This window comes from Pezoporus wallicus, unplaced genomic scaffold, assembly GCF_028554395.1.
Source record: "Pezoporus wallicus isolate ANWC-B61680 ecotype Strahan unplaced genomic scaffold, APGP_CSIRO_Pwel_v1 scaffold_11491, whole genome shotgun sequence".
NCBI lineage: Eukaryota > Metazoa > Chordata > Aves > Psittaciformes > Psittacidae > Pezoporus > Pezoporus wallicus.
Window position 1 is genome coordinate 7,368,367 of NW_026642649.1, and position 19,023 is coordinate 7,387,389.

Here is a 19,023-nt window from a genome sequence, read left to right on the forward strand (position 1 = left end):
ATAAACATAATGCATGATGTTGCTACATCTACTGAGGAAGGAAAGTGGGGTCCATTATCATGAAAGTTCTCTAGTTAGAAAAAGAATTAAATACCTCTCTACAAACGGGTGCCACCATTCATCAGAAATAATTATCTGAAAATGAATGCGCCAAGATATTCAAGCACATTTAAAGCGATGTTGCAGCATGGAAGTAATTAACAAATGTCTTTTTTCATTATGGAAATACTTTGCAATAAAGCACAACCAAACATGGATACTTGCCACTTCCCTCGCTTGTAAACATGCACATACATCTCTCAGAATTGATTTCAATTAGGTTTCCCTTTCAGTGCTTTCTCTAAAGAGACAGATGACCTTGTTCTGAAATGATATGCAACTTTATCTATAGGTTAATCTCTTTATGGCTTTTCAAATGATTTTATGATACCCTCACCTCTTGTCTGTGTGTGTGTATATCCGCACATGTATTACACTAACAGAGGATGTGAGAAAGGATACTAAACAAGGTACTTAGTGAGGTTTTGAAATACTGTATTCTTGCGTAGTGTACAACTGTGCCACCTCCAGATGCAGCTGTGTTCCGTGGGGCTGTAGGGATTCTCTCACAGCACTACGAGACAACTGAGTGACCAAGATTAGGACTTGAGCTACAGGGAAGTTATGGCATGCTATACTTCTTGCTAAATATTAGGCCAAATGTACATGCTCTTGTTTAGAAAAATCTGTTTTGCTGTACTGACTGCAAAGTGTAGCACATCAAGTACTTAGCATTTTGTTGACCACACTTATACAGGATTAGTGACCTATTCATTAGCCAGATCGCTCCACTTTATTGCTCTGATGGATTTCCATTATCCTTCTTGTTAGCCTTTGAGCCCAGCTCTCTTTATATTACACATCACCACTTTCTCCACAACAAAAGACCAAAGCAAACCTAGCAGAACTCACCGTTCATTTCCTAAGGCAATTCCCTCTGAGCTGAGCCTGTCTTTTCCTAGCATAATACTTGATGAACCCCTCCAACACTTTTAGCTCCATAGTGAGCTGTTACAGCCCTGATTGTGTCAACTGAAAAGGCTCTGGGGCGTGCGTTTCTAAGAATCTGTGCCAATATGGTCATGGCCAAAGGAGGCTGATGACGGAGCGAATAATAAGTCCCAAGATCCCCCCCTCATCCGTAAGAATGGTGTTTTTCAGGACTCCAAGCAATCCTGGGTAGATCCTATGCAGAAAGTGACCCTGAAGCAACTGGGTTGTGCTTCTCTGCTCTTTCAGGCTGCAGCATTTTTATCAGCATTAGGTGAAGACAGAAATTAAAATGTAGCACTTTGGGTCCACAGGCCCAAAGTATCTGCAGCTGGTGTACTGAGAGCCTTGACTACGTTGTGCTGCATTTTAATGGAACAAGTATGTTAATTTGCCAAATGTCAATGTATTTTCCGATGGCTTAAATGTAGTTTACTGCAGATGTTTCTTGCCTTAAAACAAATCTATGAGATAAAAGTTGCCTAATAGTTGTAGGCATACCAAGAAGACTTATCACTTCTACCTGCAAGCAAAGACTGCAGATCCAATGCAGGAGAGGCTGAAGTCACTGAGGACAGTTCTCTGCTATTTCAGGCAGCCTTATCACCCAGTCTTCTGCAAGATCTGATCACATCTGTACTGGTTTTATCTGGGGGAAGGAAGGTAATTTTCTTCACAGTAGCTCCCGTGCGTGCTAGCATAAATATTTCTTCCTCATTCATGTTTACCTCAATGTAGTTTTAGAGAAAATGATACTATACATTTTAGCACATGGGAAATAAAAGACAACGGAGAGACAAATAAGCTACTGCAAACCCCAACTATTTGTGCCCATAATACCCTGCAAAGACTGGCTCCATGGACAAGACGCATGGCTGAGCAAATAAGCCTTACCAAAAGCCTTCTGAAAAGCATAAGAATAGAAGAAATATCCTGTAGGATCAGAACAACAGTCCGCCTGCTCCATCACCCTGCTGTGGGTAGTGGCAATAAGTGGTGCTACTCAGGACAAGCATGTGAGCAGGGGCCCTTTTGTCACACATTCACCTTAGCTATACCATTCTGTCCAACACTGGACACTTAAGATTTGGCTGCACAGCATGGTGGGACATCTACCTAGGAAGGATGAATCAGAAGATCCTTGAGGTCCCTTCCAACCTGGTGTTCTACAATTCTATGAATTTATACTGAGCCTTTGAGGATTTATACAAAGTTGTCATTTGCAAGCATTAATACATTAGAAGCAGAAATTCAAGTATCAGAATCATGAGGTGCTATAAAAATCAGAAGCAGATTGCTAGAAGATCTTTAAGAAAGTTAAGAAAGTGAAGTAGGGATATGTTTAAAAGATCAACTGATTTGCTGAACTCTGGAACACCTGAATAACTGCTTAGCTGAACCTTCAGTAGTCATTAAAGAAACATGTAAAAATACCCCCAAAATTAATGTTACCAGAAATAATAAGTTTTATGTTTCTTGAATGATGGGATAATGCTCATTCCAGATCAACAACAGGAGGAAGCAGGAAGTGGCTAATTGACTCTTTTCAAAAAATACCCTTGAGATCACAAAAATAATTTTTTTTGTTTTTGCTTTAGTTTCTCCCCCAGAAAGAAAACAAAGACGTAATGCAAATTCCAAATACTTTCCCACTGTGTCCACAGGAGCAGCCTCCAGTTTTCATCATTTGATTTACGCTGTGACAAGACTTGCAACTGACTCCCTCTCCCCATTTCTCTTTCGTGTTAGAAAGGTTTAACAAATAGAAGACTAAATGGTTTAGTACCTCCATGAAACTTGTATTTCCTTGAGATCAGGTCTCTTCTAGGGAGTTGCTATTAAAATACAAGTCAGTATGCATTCTGGAAGTTCTATTATGCATTATTTATGGGTTTGTGTTCAGAATCCTTGAAATATAGTTAGCCACCTTGTTTTCCAGGGAATCCTGAATGATAGTAGACAGTGCTTCTACTATCCTTATAAATCCTTAGTAAGTATAAATATACGTGCTGGCCCCCACCTCAGTGCCTACCAAGTAATAATTTGTAGTTTCTGCAGATGACGGGCCTTACTGTCAAACCAGATGTTTGTGATATTTCAGGCAAGAACAAACTGAGGATATTTATGTGTAAAGGTGACAAAGGTATCTGCTGTAGCAACCGAAGTTACATAGTGTCCAGATTGATGGAGGAGATGGAAATGACATCACAGATTTAAAAAAACCCATAGATGCAGTTCCCCAAGAAACACAAAATGATGATGAATTGTCAGTTTTCATTCTCTGCAGTTTTACTGGTGATTCCTTTTCTAAACAAGCAATAGCATGCAGCAGTGCTGATAAAATCTCCCTTAACATCTTCAGCCCTGGAGCCTGCCTCTCCATAATGTTCTCCAATCATGGGGAATTGCGTTCTGTATGCTAATGATGCATTTCTAGTGCCACTGATGAGAAATGGAATTAACCTCATAATGCTTTGAATATGCTGTTATTTGGATAAAGCTGTTTTTCGTCTAATTGAATCCATATAGTCTATATTATTAGAGATCATTTCAAAATACAGATTTTGGGATGTCCTTCCTTGGAGTGTTCAGAACTCAGACATTCCATTGGCCCTGAGCAGTAAATCAGACTAGAGGATCCCTGGAAGCCACTTCCAGACTCAATTACTCTGTGATCTGATGAGTGTGTGTATGTAGATGTGAGTATAGAGCAAAAACTAACCACCCTCAGAGAGCCTCTGAATTAATCTCTCTTTAGCTAAAGTATTTAGTCAACTTCAGCTTTTGCTGCCCAGGTCAGTCTCCTCAGTTGTCACCTCAGAGTTAAGCAAGTCAAGGCTTATCTTTATTCCAAACATCGTTTTGCTTTTCTCCAGCTTTCAGAACAGAAGATGGCGTTATTTCCTGTTTATCCTTTAGGTCTGTTCTGCTTCACAATCAACATATATGTAATTTAAATGTTAATAAAGGGGTATTATTAAAAATTAATAAAGGGATAGTATTAAAAGTTAATAAAGGGATAATAAGAAGAGCTAATAACTGATATTTCTGAGCTATCTGTTCATTTTTGCCATCATCTATCTGTTATCTTGATTCAAAGGACTGCATCAGTTGATGTTATCTATTTTGTTGGCTTTTTTCATGGTCCTTAAAGGAACTCAGTTTCTCTGCTTTTAATGTCAAGCATTTCTTGTTCTGGGCTGTTTTACTGAAGAAAATGGCTGCAGGAAATAATGTCAGTTTTAAGAGCATTAAATGTAAGCGTGCTGTGTGAATTAGGAGTTTGGATTTGATTCCTAGATCTTATGAAACCTTTCTGATATAGTTTTCTTTCAGGAAATACGGGAATATGAAAAGTACCTTAGAGTTGACATAGGATACTTAAATTCATACTCTTTTACAAAATGTGTTAACAGTCAAACTGTTGACCATTACATGTTATTCTATATCATACCCAGCAAATAACTGGTTTTAGACATGAGATTACATGTTTAGTGATAGCATTTTAAACTTTCCTGTTTGATAGCAATAAAACCTGCTAATTCACTTACACTTTTTCAATGACAACTTCTGCATCATAGTTTTTTATATTTGCTGGGTTTTTTTCTTCATCACATTTTCTAACACTGTCAGCAGATTTTATTACCTTTAGATTTGCCTGCTTGCTTGGAAATTTGCTTTTCCTTGCCTTTCATTTGGCTCTACTTTACCAACTTCTATAAATAAACATATATACACTCAGGTACTTCGCTAAAGGCGACAGTATAATTGTATTATATATTTAATTGTATAACATATTTAAGCAACAACCCCAACTCGTAACTCAAGAAAGATTTTGTTTCCCTCAATCTGCATACTTTAACATAATTTTACAAACAACTTCCACTTGAGCAAAAGCAAAGCAGAGTATCTGTGATAAAGTAAGGGAATACGCATTATTAGCTATCCCGAGGTATTGTTTTAGATAGAACTATTTATTCCCAGTAAGACATTTCTTCAGTGTAATATGAAGAGACAAAACAGCTACCTGAATCCCATCAGCTAGTTTGCTCGTATAGACACACTTTTAGCATTAAGAATCCATGTAGTATTTTTATGCCAATTTAAACACTGATGAAAACAACATGAGCTAAAAATGCAACAAATTACCTTGGACCAGATTTACAAAGTCTCCAATGCATACTCAGCCAGCTCTTATAAACTTTGAGGGCTCTCCAGGGATTCCACTTCCTACATTTACTAATTTTCTTCACTATAGTATTCTGCACATGAACAGAGGGCAGAGGAAAGAAACATAGCTGGAGAATTATGGGGTGGGGGGTGTTGAGAGCGTGACAAAATGTCTACCCATGATTAATTACAGATATGTGGGAATTTGGAAAAGCTCAGGGCATTCATTGATTATTCAGCACACAGAAAAACCTACAAAACCAAACAGGAAGGAGACATGAATGGTAACTAAGACAAAACCTGACCTGGCCCACGAGGTTAGAACCCTTTATAGAATTTAAACTTCTTCTACAAGTTTAACTACAGAACAAAATCTAAAAGTAGTTTCTCCTTTTCATTTTGATGTTAGAACTGTGGCCTTTACTGCCTAATTTGCAGGCTTCAGGAGAGGTTACTGCATTGCTTTGAGTGTTTATCATAGGCTGTGCTAGAAACCTTCCTCTGTAAAAGAAAATAACGCACTATGCATATAGCATTTTTGTCCTTTTTATCACATCTTTTTCAGTGCTAAGAATCTGCTGGGCAAAATGAGAAAAGGACAAAAAAATGATTCTTCCTCTAAATGCTGACGTTGTGCAGCTACCTGAGTGATGAACTGGCATGGTATTTGATAAGTGGCTCTGAAGAAAATCTCTCCATCAAGTCTGGGACCTGATGGAAAAGTGTACCTTAAAGGCTACTAGGTTTCCTCTTCCCTGTCCCTCCCTCTTCCCTCCTCCTCCCCCCCCCCAGTTACTTCTTGTCTCCAGGAATTACTTCCAATTACATCCTGTTCCATATGTATGTGTCTATACATATGTATACGCATATCTATATGTGTACATATATATAGCTACACATACTGATATATTTATATGTATATGCATATGTGTGTGGGTATATATACTGGTATACATATCCATATATAACTATACACACACAAATATGTATATATATATATATATATATATGCTGGTACACCAAAGAACAATCAATGAAAACACATAACCTTTTGTTTACACTGAAGGCTTAATACCTTCAGCTTGATGGACTCCCTTGCAACTGTTTCAGCTACAATATGACTGCTAATAGTACTAACAGCCAAGCACGCCCTGCAGTCTTCATCTGCCTTATAACATAGGTTATCACAGATTTTAGAGGTCTTCTACACAGGACTGCACTGATTCAGAAACAAAAAAGGCAGGGGAGTCCAACAATTTAAGAAGAAAGGCAAAGCACTCTCTTCAGTGTCAGGTATTGAGTGAAATACATCGGGCTGGTCAGCACTAGGGTGAATTCATCTTCATAGGACTGCACTGAGGGCAGAGTCATTACTCTTTAAGTTAGCACACAAATAAAAGGAGGAGGAGAAAATAACTGGCAGCTGGAAGTTCTGCAGAGCACAGTGCTCAGTGTACTCTGCCCTTACCTGACAAGCTGCAACAGTAAGGTCATTGACTTTAAAGTTGAGACCATAAGCTTTTCATTCAGACTATGTTTCTAGGCAAGACGAAGCAGACACTTTTGTTCTTGGTTGCCTGATTTGTGACTTACCCTAATCATGAAGTTTAATACCAAAAACAATATGAATAAGCTGGGAATTATATCTTAAATCATCTGTATGGTAGAAAAAAAAATCATGTATCTGCATTTTCACCTGATAATTCATCAGCCTCTCACAAATTTCTTAGAATGGTGCTTCTAACAACAGCAAGAATATCCCTGAGAGTAATAGTTATAGATACCTAATTCTGACAGAATTTTTTTTAGAGCTGCTGTTGAGTGATTCTGTAGCTTAAAAAGCTATGGAACTGGCTGGAACTGAGGTCAGCTGGAACACAGGAAAACCTCAACACCAACATTCAGAGATGAGGTCGGCAGCTGAATGAACACTTTTTGCCTTACAGTGATTAATATAGCAAATAATAAACACAGGTAACACAGAATCACAGAATAAACTAGGTTGAAAAAGACCTAGATCATCAAGTCCAACCACTAACATCTTGCCATCATTCGTCCCTTTAGGTTCATTCGTTCTTGTTAGCACTGAATGACGAATGAATGTGAAGTCAAATGGGAATCATCTTCATTCCTAGTGGGTTGCTAGAGCACAATTGTTTTTACATATGCAGCAAGGTAAAGGACTCTGCTTATGATGCATGAAGATACATTTTCCCATTCTTAGCTATGCTAGTTTTCACATTGCTTGTGGGATGAAAAATCACAGTAACTACAAAAATAGAAGCACGCAGGACTGATATATAACACCAAGTAAGAAGGTGCCATTTTAAGGAAGATAAGGCAGCCTGCCGAACAGTTATTTCATGTCATATCACTTTTTCTTGTGTTTTCAGTTTTGGAGAAAGCTAAGACTCGTTTCCCCAGCTGTCTGATCACTAACGTGAGTGACCAAAGCACAAGTATAAAAGGAAACACTTTATTTAATGTTAATGAGTGAGATAATAGCTAAACACCAAGTCGTATCAGCTCGTTATAAACAAGGCTGCAATCCAGTCCCAAAGGTGAATAATACAGAAGAGAAAAGACAGAAAACAGGAGTAATGTTTGAAAGTTTCATGATTCATTAAATCCCAAAACTCTTAATGCTCTCAGCCTGTATTAGTTCGGGCTGCAAATCTATCAAGTCCCATGAGCTACATACACATGGCTGTTCTCAGTACTTGCGTGGAACATCTCTAAAAAGCAAGCTAGGTGATCCCGGGTTTGCTCAGATCCTGGACTAGAGCTGTGGGCTATGCATTACCAATACAACACAAACATTAGGGGTAACTGTAGGGCTGCAGGTATTGTCCTTCAGTCTACATAAACACAGTAAGCCTGACCACTTACAGTGCAAGAGATGCTAGGCCTTTCACATGCCCTCAAATTAAATTTTGCATCACTCACCTGCATCTTACGCACGTATTTAATGATGGTATGGACTCTGAGGAAATAAAAGTCCTTTTGTGTTTGTAGACAACCTAGCCTAATAGAACCGTGGTCTGCGACTGGAGTCCTACGGTGCTTCTAAGGCATGATTAAAGGAGAATTTGAAAGGCTTAGCATATCTGTAGCATGACCAAGTGCTGGATGGAGCTCATCTCTCCACTTTATCACTTCCATCTCCTAAACTCTTAAACTGCTGTTATCAGTAACATAAACATTCAGCCTTCTCTTGTGTGAGAAGCAGAAAATAGGGATGTATAATGGAGAAACACAAGGTATATACAGTTTCTATAAATGAAAATACAGACCAGGTTATAAAAAAGAGGACAGAATTCACATAACAGGAAGGTCTTACATATTTTGGCATGCAAACTCTGTTTAAAAATTGCACACCAGTTAGAGCTGATGAGCACAGCTGAGAAATGCAGTGCAGGCAGCAGCCTATTTAATTCCCAGTTACTTGACCCTTTTCTCTACTAGAGTAGTTTTACTGGCCAAACTATAACCAGTAGGAATGATCTCCCTGGCTTCTGGCTATCTGCTTTCCTGCTGCTAAAAGTTTCAGACCACATCTGTCAATCACTGGAAAAGAAGTAGTACAGGCTGTATTATGTTTCCTAAGGTTTGAATGCTTGACTTTGTCTTTAGTGATCCTTTCCATGCAGATTTTTATTCTGTGCCATTGCTTACTGTCATGGTGCTAAATTTTGATTGACTGGAATTACCTTAACGCTAGGTGCTAATGTCAATGTACAGAGGAACTCTGAAAGGTAACCCTGAAAACCTGCAAAGAGCTGTCTGGATTTGTAAGAGCACAAGAGAAACAACCACATGAAGTAATGCGAGTTGTTGTTGCTGGTAAGCTTCACAGCCTTCACCCACAAAACTAGTGCATTCTTTCAGCATAACTAGAAAAGACGTTTTGATGGTTCAGCTTTTACAGAGTGAACAGATGTAATTACTGCCTACAGTTATAACAGAAACCACAATTACTAATTGGGTTTCCAGGACTTACATTTCAAAAGATGGCCTTTAAGCTCTGCAAAAACGTTCAACTACAGTTTTCAAAGTGGTGCAGCCTAATTCTACAAGATTTCCTCAATTTCCAGGACACAGAGATTCATTGTGTTTTGCAGATGCTGGGCAAAACAGTAGGATACCACAAATCTTACCAGATAATTATCTGGGTTTTGCTTCTTTTCCGGTTTCATGTAATACAAACCAGTAGGTTTTCATGTTAAATACAGGCCCCTATTTTAGCAAAAATGTCTGTTTTGACAGATACTGCTTAAACATATGGCAACATCATACAGATACTTGATTTCTGTATGCAGTCAATCTGTTTGGTTGGAAATTCTTCAATTATATTGGATGCTTATATTCATGCATGTTCCTCACTGCAGCTTCTATAGTCCAAGTTCTTTCACAGGCACATCACATTTAATCCCTTTTACTTCTTTAAGATTTCTCTCCATAATGCTATAAATAGCAAGTCAATTTAATCCAAATGTAATCAAGTAGAGCCAAGGGTAAATTCCCAGTTTTGTTTTTGCTTTTCACAGAGAGTGTATAACCTCGTCTATTCTTATCACATAACACCTCAGTGGAAACTCCAGCCACTGCCTGGATGGCAAAAAAAATATCCAGTGACACTGTTATCAGCTTCTAATGAAGGACAGGAGAAGCCAAGTGTCATGTAACTAGTTCTCTCTGCATCAGCAGCTCTGTTACTAAGAATGCAAAAAGTTACAGGACAGACATTTTCAAACACGGCTAAGGGAGTCAGGAACTGAAGTATGAGTGATTTCAATGGGAATTAGTACACACTATACTTAAGCCTTGAAGTCTACTGATAGCTCCAGAAGCCTTTAATATCTTCTTAAATCTGGCTACAAATGACCTATCTGTCATTGTCACATCCCCAGGTTGGCATTTCAACATCCACACATATTCTTGTCACTCAAACAACTCATGTCAATCTGAGCCCCGTTCCACTGTCTTTTCCCATGACCTGAAACTTTCTTCTGAAATCCCCATTGTAGGAGACGAGTTGTGAAGGGGTGATGTATCCTGCAGTGTTCTGGCAAACACCTCACACAAATAAAGTACTTTTGCAGGCTCTGGAGAAAGAAATGTTGATTTCCAAACAGTGGCAAATGAGGACAAACAACAAAATGAAGCTCCCTCCTTCTGTTTTTACTGCTCATTTCCTGTAAGTGTCCAAACCACTGTTAATCTTCAAAATTCACCTTAACCCCTTCTGATCATCCTTAGGGCTACCAAATAGTTCTTGAAAGATTACAAGTCACATCAACAGTCAGCAGTGAAGCCCATGCTCTACTTTGTAACCTGAAGCGCAACTTCACAATGCAGTGCTAAAGGAAAGAGTTTCTGATGCCGTCTTTTGGCATAAGAAACTTCTGGCATAAGAAACTTTTGGGGCATCTTATGCCAAGTAAATCCAAGCACCACATAATGTCTTCTCACGTACTGCGGCTGTTATGTAAGAAAAAGGAAGGAGCTTGTGGTGCAGAAACTTTGGCCAATCTGGGTGTTTAACTGACCTTAGGGTCAAACGAGAGTAGAATCAACATTTCTTTGCAGATCTCTACATTTACTACTTAACTGGTACAGTTTGTCTATCTCTACAATGCCAGCCCTTTGTTAAGGAACTGCAGAAATGGTAATAATACTTTTATTCAAATAAGGCAGTGTTTGATTTGGGGTTTGTTTTGGGTTGTTTTTTGTTTGGTTTTTTTTGAAAGCCTTATATTTTACCTAAAATTGCTCATTTAAAGGTTTTCTTTAACAGCAACCCAGAGAATTTCTTGCTAATAATATCAGCAGCCTCAATACAGCTCATTCTCTCAAAGCTGACGCAATCTGACTTTGAATGTCACCAACATCATCTTTAATAAATGATCTTTCTTAGCAAGCAAAAGTAATCTTTTTTAAATAATCTGATTCACTTGTAAATTAACTTTGATTTTGGACATAAATCATGGATAATTTGGGACTAAGGTTCATTTTGGCAGGATTGCTCTGGGTGAAGCTCTTCCCACATGTGTTTCTGTTTCTTTATCATGACAAAAAGGATTACTTTATATTTACATTGCAGCAACAACACGGGCTTCTCTTGAGAATCAGGTTCTGTTTTAGACAGAGTGATCACTTATTCCAGGTCAGCTGTGAACTTTTGGTGTTTCCACAAACTGGACCTCTGGGTTTCCACTTAGGTACCCAGAAAATTAAGATAAAACTCATGACTGCTCTGTGAAGAAATGGCTTATGAAACTTGGCAAGCATCACACAGGAATGTGGTTCCAGAGGCAAAGTTAGAATCCACTTCTCCAGGGCAGCATTCTCCTGCCTTCACTATGAGCTCATTCATCAAACTGCATTTCCTTTCTTCATTTCTAACACAATTTCTGACTTCTACAATAAAAATTGTGAACTATATTCTACTCACAGTGCATCACTTTGATTCTGCCTGACCCACTCTTCAGCGGCTCCCCAATCTCCTTTAAACTGAGTGCCTTGCACTTCAAAATCTGAATCTCCGCACTGAATCTCTCCCTTCTTCTTCACTTTTCATTCCCACAATTCCCCTCAGCAAACTTCTTTTCCTGTTTTACTTCTTTACTTTTTGTAATGTAGTAGTTGCTCTAGCTACTGCCTTCTCCCTACTCTGTCTCCATAAAAAGAAATCCAAAACCCAAAAGGGATGGCTTTGGAATAGGCTAGATACTGCAAAAATGAATCTTGAACAAAATCTCCTTTACAAACACCACAGATTAAAATATAATATCCAGTTGTATAACTATTTGTCATATATTGTCATGTAATACATAGAAGTTTCCAGCAAAAAAAAACCAAACCCTGATATCTATCCAGAGAAACACTGTATAAATGTCTTCTCGTTTGATGTTCTGAGTAAAAACTATGTATCTATTGTGACAGCCATCTTATTTTAGATAGTAAAAAAATCTAGTAATTATATTATTGTATTTATTGATAGATTCCATATAATCTCCGTACATATTAAGGAGAGTAGAGATTACAGAAAAGTAATATTGAGTGAATGTTGCTTATTAGATTATCATCTGTGACTCTTAGAGTAGGCACAAGAAGAGATCAAAAGTCAGTGATATTTCCCTTATGTATTGCCCTCAACTTAAAAGAAAAGAGTCAACATATGGTATAGAGACTATTATTCATGGATATACATCCAGTGCCTCAAGCAATGAAAACCGTAAGTACTCCTAATTCTGCCATTATCTTAATTATTATTACAGTGCCTTCCTTTTACTGTTACCAATTTGGCAGAGAACCAAACCTACCTCCCTCCTGCCACACACTATTGAGTCAGTCATAGTATCACAGTTTGGTTAGGGTTGGAAGGGCCCATAAGATCATCTCATTCGAACCCGCTGCAATGAGCAGGGACACTTCACTCTAGCCCATGCTACCCAAGGCTCTGTCCAGCCTGGCCTTTAACACTGCCAGGGATGAGGCATTCACCACTTCTCTGGGCAACCTGTGCCAGTGCCTCACTACCCTCACATTAAAGAACTTCTGCCTTATGTCTAACCTGAACTTCCCCGGTTTAAGTTTAAACCCGTTACCCCCTGTCCCATCACTCCAGTCCCTGATGCCAAATGCCCTCTCCAGCACCCCTGTAGGCCCTCTATATTCTTCACTATATAATTCTAGCTCTGAAGTGTGTCACCGTGTCTGATTCCTCTGTGTATAATACTGACTTCCCTATTTCTGTGTTGTACTATAATTTGCCCAGATTGTAGCTAACAGCATTTCCTCACTATGTCGGAGCTTAGCATGGCAATGCCTATAGCAATGTTTGATTTCCCATATCCTAATCTATCACTTTTGCAGGGCCTGGAAGATTTCCCTTATTGCTATAATTCTGTATTTTTCATACTTCATTCTTGTGGATGACATTGAACTGGGAGAAGTGGCTGATATGCCAGAGGGTTGTGCTGCCATGCAGAGGGACCTTGACAAGATGGAGAAATGGGCTTACAGAAGTATCATGAAGTTCAACAGAGAGCAGTGTGAAGTCTTGCAGATGGGGAAAAACAACCCCCTGCTTCAGAACATGCTTGGGGCTGGGAAGCAAGTTGGCAGAAAAGGTCCTGGGAGTCCTGCTGGATGCCAGGTTGAACATGAGCCAGCAATGTGCCCTTGTGGCCAAGAAGGCCAATGGTATCCTGGGCTGCCTTAGGCAAAGTGCTGTCAGTGGTTTGAGGGAGGAGATCCTGTCCTTCTGCTCAGCACTGGTAAGGCCACACTGCAGTACTGTGGCCAGTTCTGAGCCCACCAGTACAAGAGAGAAATGAAATTACTAGAGCCCAATGAACAGCTCTCCTATGACGAAAGGCTGAGAGAGCTGGGACTATTCAGCCTGGAGAAGAGAAGGCTCAGGGGGATCTCATCAACGTCTCTACATACCTGAAGGGAGGGTGCAAAGAGGACAGCCACGTTCTTTTCAGTGGTGCCCAGCACCAGAGACAAGGGGCACAAACTCAAACACAGGAATTTTTTTTTCTGAACCCCAAGAAATACTTCTTTACTATGGGGGTGACCAAGCACTGTCACAGGTTGCCCAGGGTAGCTGCAGAGTCTCCATCCTTGGAGATATTCTAGAGCTGTATAGACCTGGTCCTGGGCAACTGTGTATAGGTGGACCTCCTTGAGCAGGTGCTTTGGACTAGATGAACTCTGAGGTCCCTTCCAACCTGTTCTGTCATTCCCTACACTTTTTGGTTTTCCTTTTAAATCTCTTGCATACTATTAAAGTACTATAGCTCTATATTAATAGGTGTATGAATTTCTCAATTAATACAAAATGAACCAGTATTGATTCAATTACTAACAGGTTGCTATTAACGGGCAAAGAGTTCACACAGTATGGTTCCAGGTGGCCACTGAACATTGCATACCCTGTAAAATACGATGCTGCCCCTCATGACAAAAGAGACACAAACAGTTAAAGCTTATACAGGAAGCGTTTTAAGAGAACAGACAGGGTCTTACACAAAATGGTGACAAGCTTTACACAGTAGGTTCATTGTTATGAGGAATATCAGAGATGCAGCTTTAATTCTCTTTTCTGCCTGAATGGGTTTAAACACCCATCAATTAACCTCACAGCAGACTGCCTCTGTTACCAGGCCGTAAAATACTCTCAGACAGGGCTTCCTCAGTCCCTCTGTTAAAATTGTTCTACCTGGGATGAATCAATAACTATTAGAGAAGAAACCAGAACCAATTCTGTCTCATCCCAAAAGGGCTATATTCTCAACCAACAGGCCAATGAATATTTAACTATCTCATCCAAAGTGCAGTAGCTTTCTCTGGAATACAGAGCCTAATTCCATAATACTCTCTAAGCCTAAGTAGATTTAGAATAGATGTTAGGAAAAAAATGCCTACTATGAGGGTGTTGAGGCGCTGGCACAGGGTGCCCAGAGTAGCTGTGGCTGCCCCATCCCTGGCAGTGTTCAAGACCAGGTTGGACGGGGCTTGGAGCAACCTGCTCTAGTGGAAGGTGTTCCTGCCTGTGGCAGGGGGTTGGAACTATATGAGCTTTAAGGTCCCTTCCAACCCAAACCATTCTGATTCAATGATGGAAACAAAGTTGCATGGGTAGCCAAAACGCTGACCTTTCCTACTGGGACTTGACTTTCCAATTGTAGCATTCTTTTCTACAGCTCAGTTGACTTGAAAATATAAATATGTTCCTTATATTTGACAGTCACTGGTACTGTGAATAAAACTGAAATGATACATTGCAGGAGGGATCACATTTTGCCCTTGTTCTTTGTCAAGAGAGGAAATATGTAAACAAAAGACATTCAAAATAATGGCAGTGTTCTAAAGTTAAAAGAGATTCTGGTCATTCTCACCCTTGGTGAGAATGGTAAGCCACTCACCATTGCTTATAGTCAGCATCACAGTTGCAGTAGTACTTGGGATCTGTACAGTTGCGTTCAATGCCACAGGCACATTTTTGAATGCCAGGTCCTGATCCGCCCCAGTAGTAGTGCTTCTCATTGGCTTTGCCAACCCACCAGGTGTATGGATTCCCTTCTGCAAGGAATGAAAATGCAAAGTTACGATGCATCAATGAGGTAGAGCTCCACAATGCGCTATTTGGGCTCAGATGTTTAATATGCAGATGTTAACAGCACGTAACTGGACAGCCCTACCGCACTCCTGGCAAACAAACGCAGTCATTGATACTGAGCAATTCAAAGGACCTACCCAGGTAAACAAAACACATTCTCCATTCTGTATTCATGCAATTTATAAGGATTGAAATTAATGAAGTATTTTTTATCTTGTATGCTCTTTGTTTAGCTTTTTAATTGTTCTCAGTTTAGATAATGAAAATATGTGGGCAGGTTTCCATAATTCTTTTCAATTACTTTCAAATTCATACAGTAAGCTATCAGATGGATTATTCAATAGCAGACCAAAAATGCTGCACAGAAAGGTGCATTCATTTTCTTTTTTTCTCTCTCTCTTTTTTAGTAACAGCTTTTAATTGAAAATTAATCTCTCTTCACTGGAAAACAAACATGTTCATCACGCTCTCTCCAGCTGGTGCAAAGGAATGCATGAAGAGATATCTTAAGGTCCTTTCCAACCCTAACCAGTCTATGATTCTATGATTACCATACTCCAAAAGCATATTAACCCTTTCAAAAAAAAAAAATGTGTGTGCATGTGTATTCATATATATAGAGAGAGATACATAGATTGGTAGATAGATACAATTTAATACTTGAGCAAAGGTGATCTGAACTTTGATATAATCATATTTCTTGGCACTGGGTCTGTATCTTAGTTATTTTCATATACCGGCCCAAGTTTATTTCTAATGCTTTTGGACTAACCAAGCCTCTTATGTGGAAATAAACAAACAAATCCCCCCTAGTTCTAATTTGGAAAATCACCCTGACTGGAAAGTTTCTTTTTATTCCTCCAGTCGAAGCAAGACACTTAAGTCTGAGCTTAACTTCAAACCCAAGTGAATAACTCAATCAATCTCAATGTACTTATCTCAATGATTTTTCACATTTAGAAAACGTGATTGAACTCAACCTATAAACATGTTTCTTTAAAATGCCTTTTTCCCCTCATGTAATTGCTGCCAGTGTTTCCGCTGCCAGTGTTTCCTCATTAAATCAAATGAAGCTATTTGCATGGAATATAATAAATTTTATGAGTAAAACCTTACATAATAGCTATTCTACTTTTCATTATCTTCTGATCATCTCGCACATCTCCAAAAAATGACATCCATAATCCTAAAAATAGCCATTTCATTATAAGATTTCATCATCTAGACCATATATCTATTTAACCCAGGCATATGTTGAAAGTAACTCACACAGAACTCCAAAGTAAATTCCAGAGATGGAGACACATGTTAAAAGCCACCAAACCTCAAAAGGGGACAGCTCTCTGAAAACACTTGCGTTGTTCAATGCTTCCGAGTTGTTAAACATCATATAAAATGACACTATTGAAAATACAACAGTGTGAAAAATTTGTGGTGGCTAAAGGTTTTACAAGCTGCTCCTATGCTGCACAGTATGATATTCAGCTGTAGTGCTAATGCAGTGGGTATGGTAATAGTATGAGACTTGATTCTGGACCCTAAACTGGTCATTTTAGCTTCTGATTATCATGGAACTAAGTACTGCAAGTCAGAAGAGTGTACCATGTGAATGCTGCAGCAGCACTGCCAACCTGCAGTACAATTCATCTGGTATGAGAATACATAGCCCTGGCTTCTTAAAGATTATTTAATAAGCATGTAAAGGGTAAATTCTACAGTGAATGAATGACAGATACAGGATCCAACTACAGCATTAATGATATCTGAAGCTCCTACTGTATAATTCTTCTCATTTTGAAGTTACCTTTCTTTATAGAATCAAATTTTGAGTCATGAGGTAGCTTTTTTTTGTTGTTGTCATTGACTGACTGTTTTTCCCCAAGCTTCTGTGGACAAACAGCATCATAAGAAGAAGTAACAGGAGAGAAAATTTCTGCCTCCCTTGGGATTTTGATTAGAATCAAGTCTTGATTCAGAAGTGCTTTTTTGTGCAAAACCCATCTCTCCTTTGAGGGCTGCTGCAAGAAGTTTATATATACTGAGTTATGACCAGGATGCCTTTCCATGTCCCTTCTTGAAAAGAAGCTACTTGCAAGCTGTTGTGTGTTTATTACTCAGTCACTTAGCAGAAAAGCAATGATGGTATCCAACTAAGATGTGGGTACCAGGAAAATGGACAACAGATATCCAGCTTTTAGGAGGTTCATTAAGCTTACAGACTAAGTTAATAGCTATGGTGTGACAACAGTCTTCTAAGGGCAGAAGGCTGAGCTTATTTTAATGAAGCATGTGGGCATACAAGTATGGCCAGAACATCAGATTCAATCCATATTTTTAGTGATTTGGGTCTCCCTCACACACACAAAAATGCCTCTAACAATTTACATTCATTACAGTTAACAGTGATTGCAATGGCTTTGCAGTGCTGGACTTCGGTTAAAATTAATGCAAAATACAAGGTTTTGAGTCGATGTGCAATATTAGCCCATTACATTTGCAGTTATTCAGTCAAAGTATGTAAAGAACCTGGTCATAAGTGTTTTCTATCAAGAACTGCTCCGCCCCTATAGAACTTTCAGGAGAAAGGACTATGGGAATTATTTTGTAGTCTCACAGATCTCTGAGCGTCATAAAAAAGTGATTCCTTTTTCATCTCCTAAATGTATCTTTGTGTGAACCATTTCATTTAATGTAAAAACATACCCAGCCAAAGTTAACGTAGCATGAACAGAACTCTTAACAGTCAATAATATATTTATTTCTAATGTAGGTGAACAGTCTCAAAATGTCTAACTTTAAAAAGCACACTTTATATTCTACCGACTTAATAAAACCAACTGGCTTTATTCTTTTTAAATGCAACTAATTAAAATGGCATTACTTTCACCCTTTTAGGGCTGTTATTTCAAAACTGTTCAGCACAAATATGTGAAGCCACAATACCATGAGAACTCAGATTAGGGAGCTGAATAAAGTGGGCCGATTCTCCATGCCACCCTGCATTCAGGAAACTCCATTCACAATAGAGCCATCAGAGGGCTGATGATGTATTTCATATTTGTAAACTACCTGGAGAAGCTAAATGCCTCTCTTTCATTCACCATCGCCTCCCCATAGAAACTTCCTCCAATCTCTTCATTCTTCCTTCAGTAAAAGACAGCACTTCTTGCAAGAAGGATCTGCAAAGCCTGGCTGACTCCCATGGCTACTGAAGGATGACTGCAAATGTGTTGCTTCTGCTGAAAGGGAGGAGGTTGCTCTCCGCTCCAGCAATTACTCTTATGCACCTTTTATAACTTCTGGAAACAAAGGAGCAACAGTGGTGACTATCCAAGGCTCTTCCCTTGGCTCTCTGTCCCAGCTCTTTCCCATTCTCAGCGCTTACTTTGGAAATAGCAACAGAAATTGATACTGCTATGAACACAGCCCATCTCACCTGACAGGAGCAATGGGAGCCAGTATTTAGAGACAAGAGCTGAGTTTTGCTGCTACCTGTGGTTGGTTGTTTTTGCACTCCCCCATCATCATTTCAGGGTGCTAAGCATGCTAGAGGGCATATTTCTGCCCATTCCTGTTAGTGGCTGTTTATAGATCCACTGCCCAGGAATTTGCCTAATTCCTTTCTGAGCCTATATATTCCATCAGCATCTGATGGAATCAAAGCAAGCTACAACCTGCTCTGGATAAGGATT

General features: G+C 39.1%; 1 protein-coding gene across 2 annotated transcripts in view; it reads right to left on the minus strand.

Moving 5' to 3' along the window:
• The window catches only part of CNTNAP2 (contactin associated protein 2), a 1,008,227-nt gene that overhangs the window by 160,946 nt on the left and 828,258 nt on the right, over window positions 1-19,023 (minus strand). For both annotated transcript variants that reach the window (XM_057431243.1, XM_057431244.1), the window contains exon 14: window positions 15,138-15,294. In XM_057431243.1, the coding sequence (XP_057287226.1) occupies window positions 15,138-15,294 (157 nt within the window). The remainder of the gene's footprint in view (window positions 1-15,137; window positions 15,295-19,023) is intronic.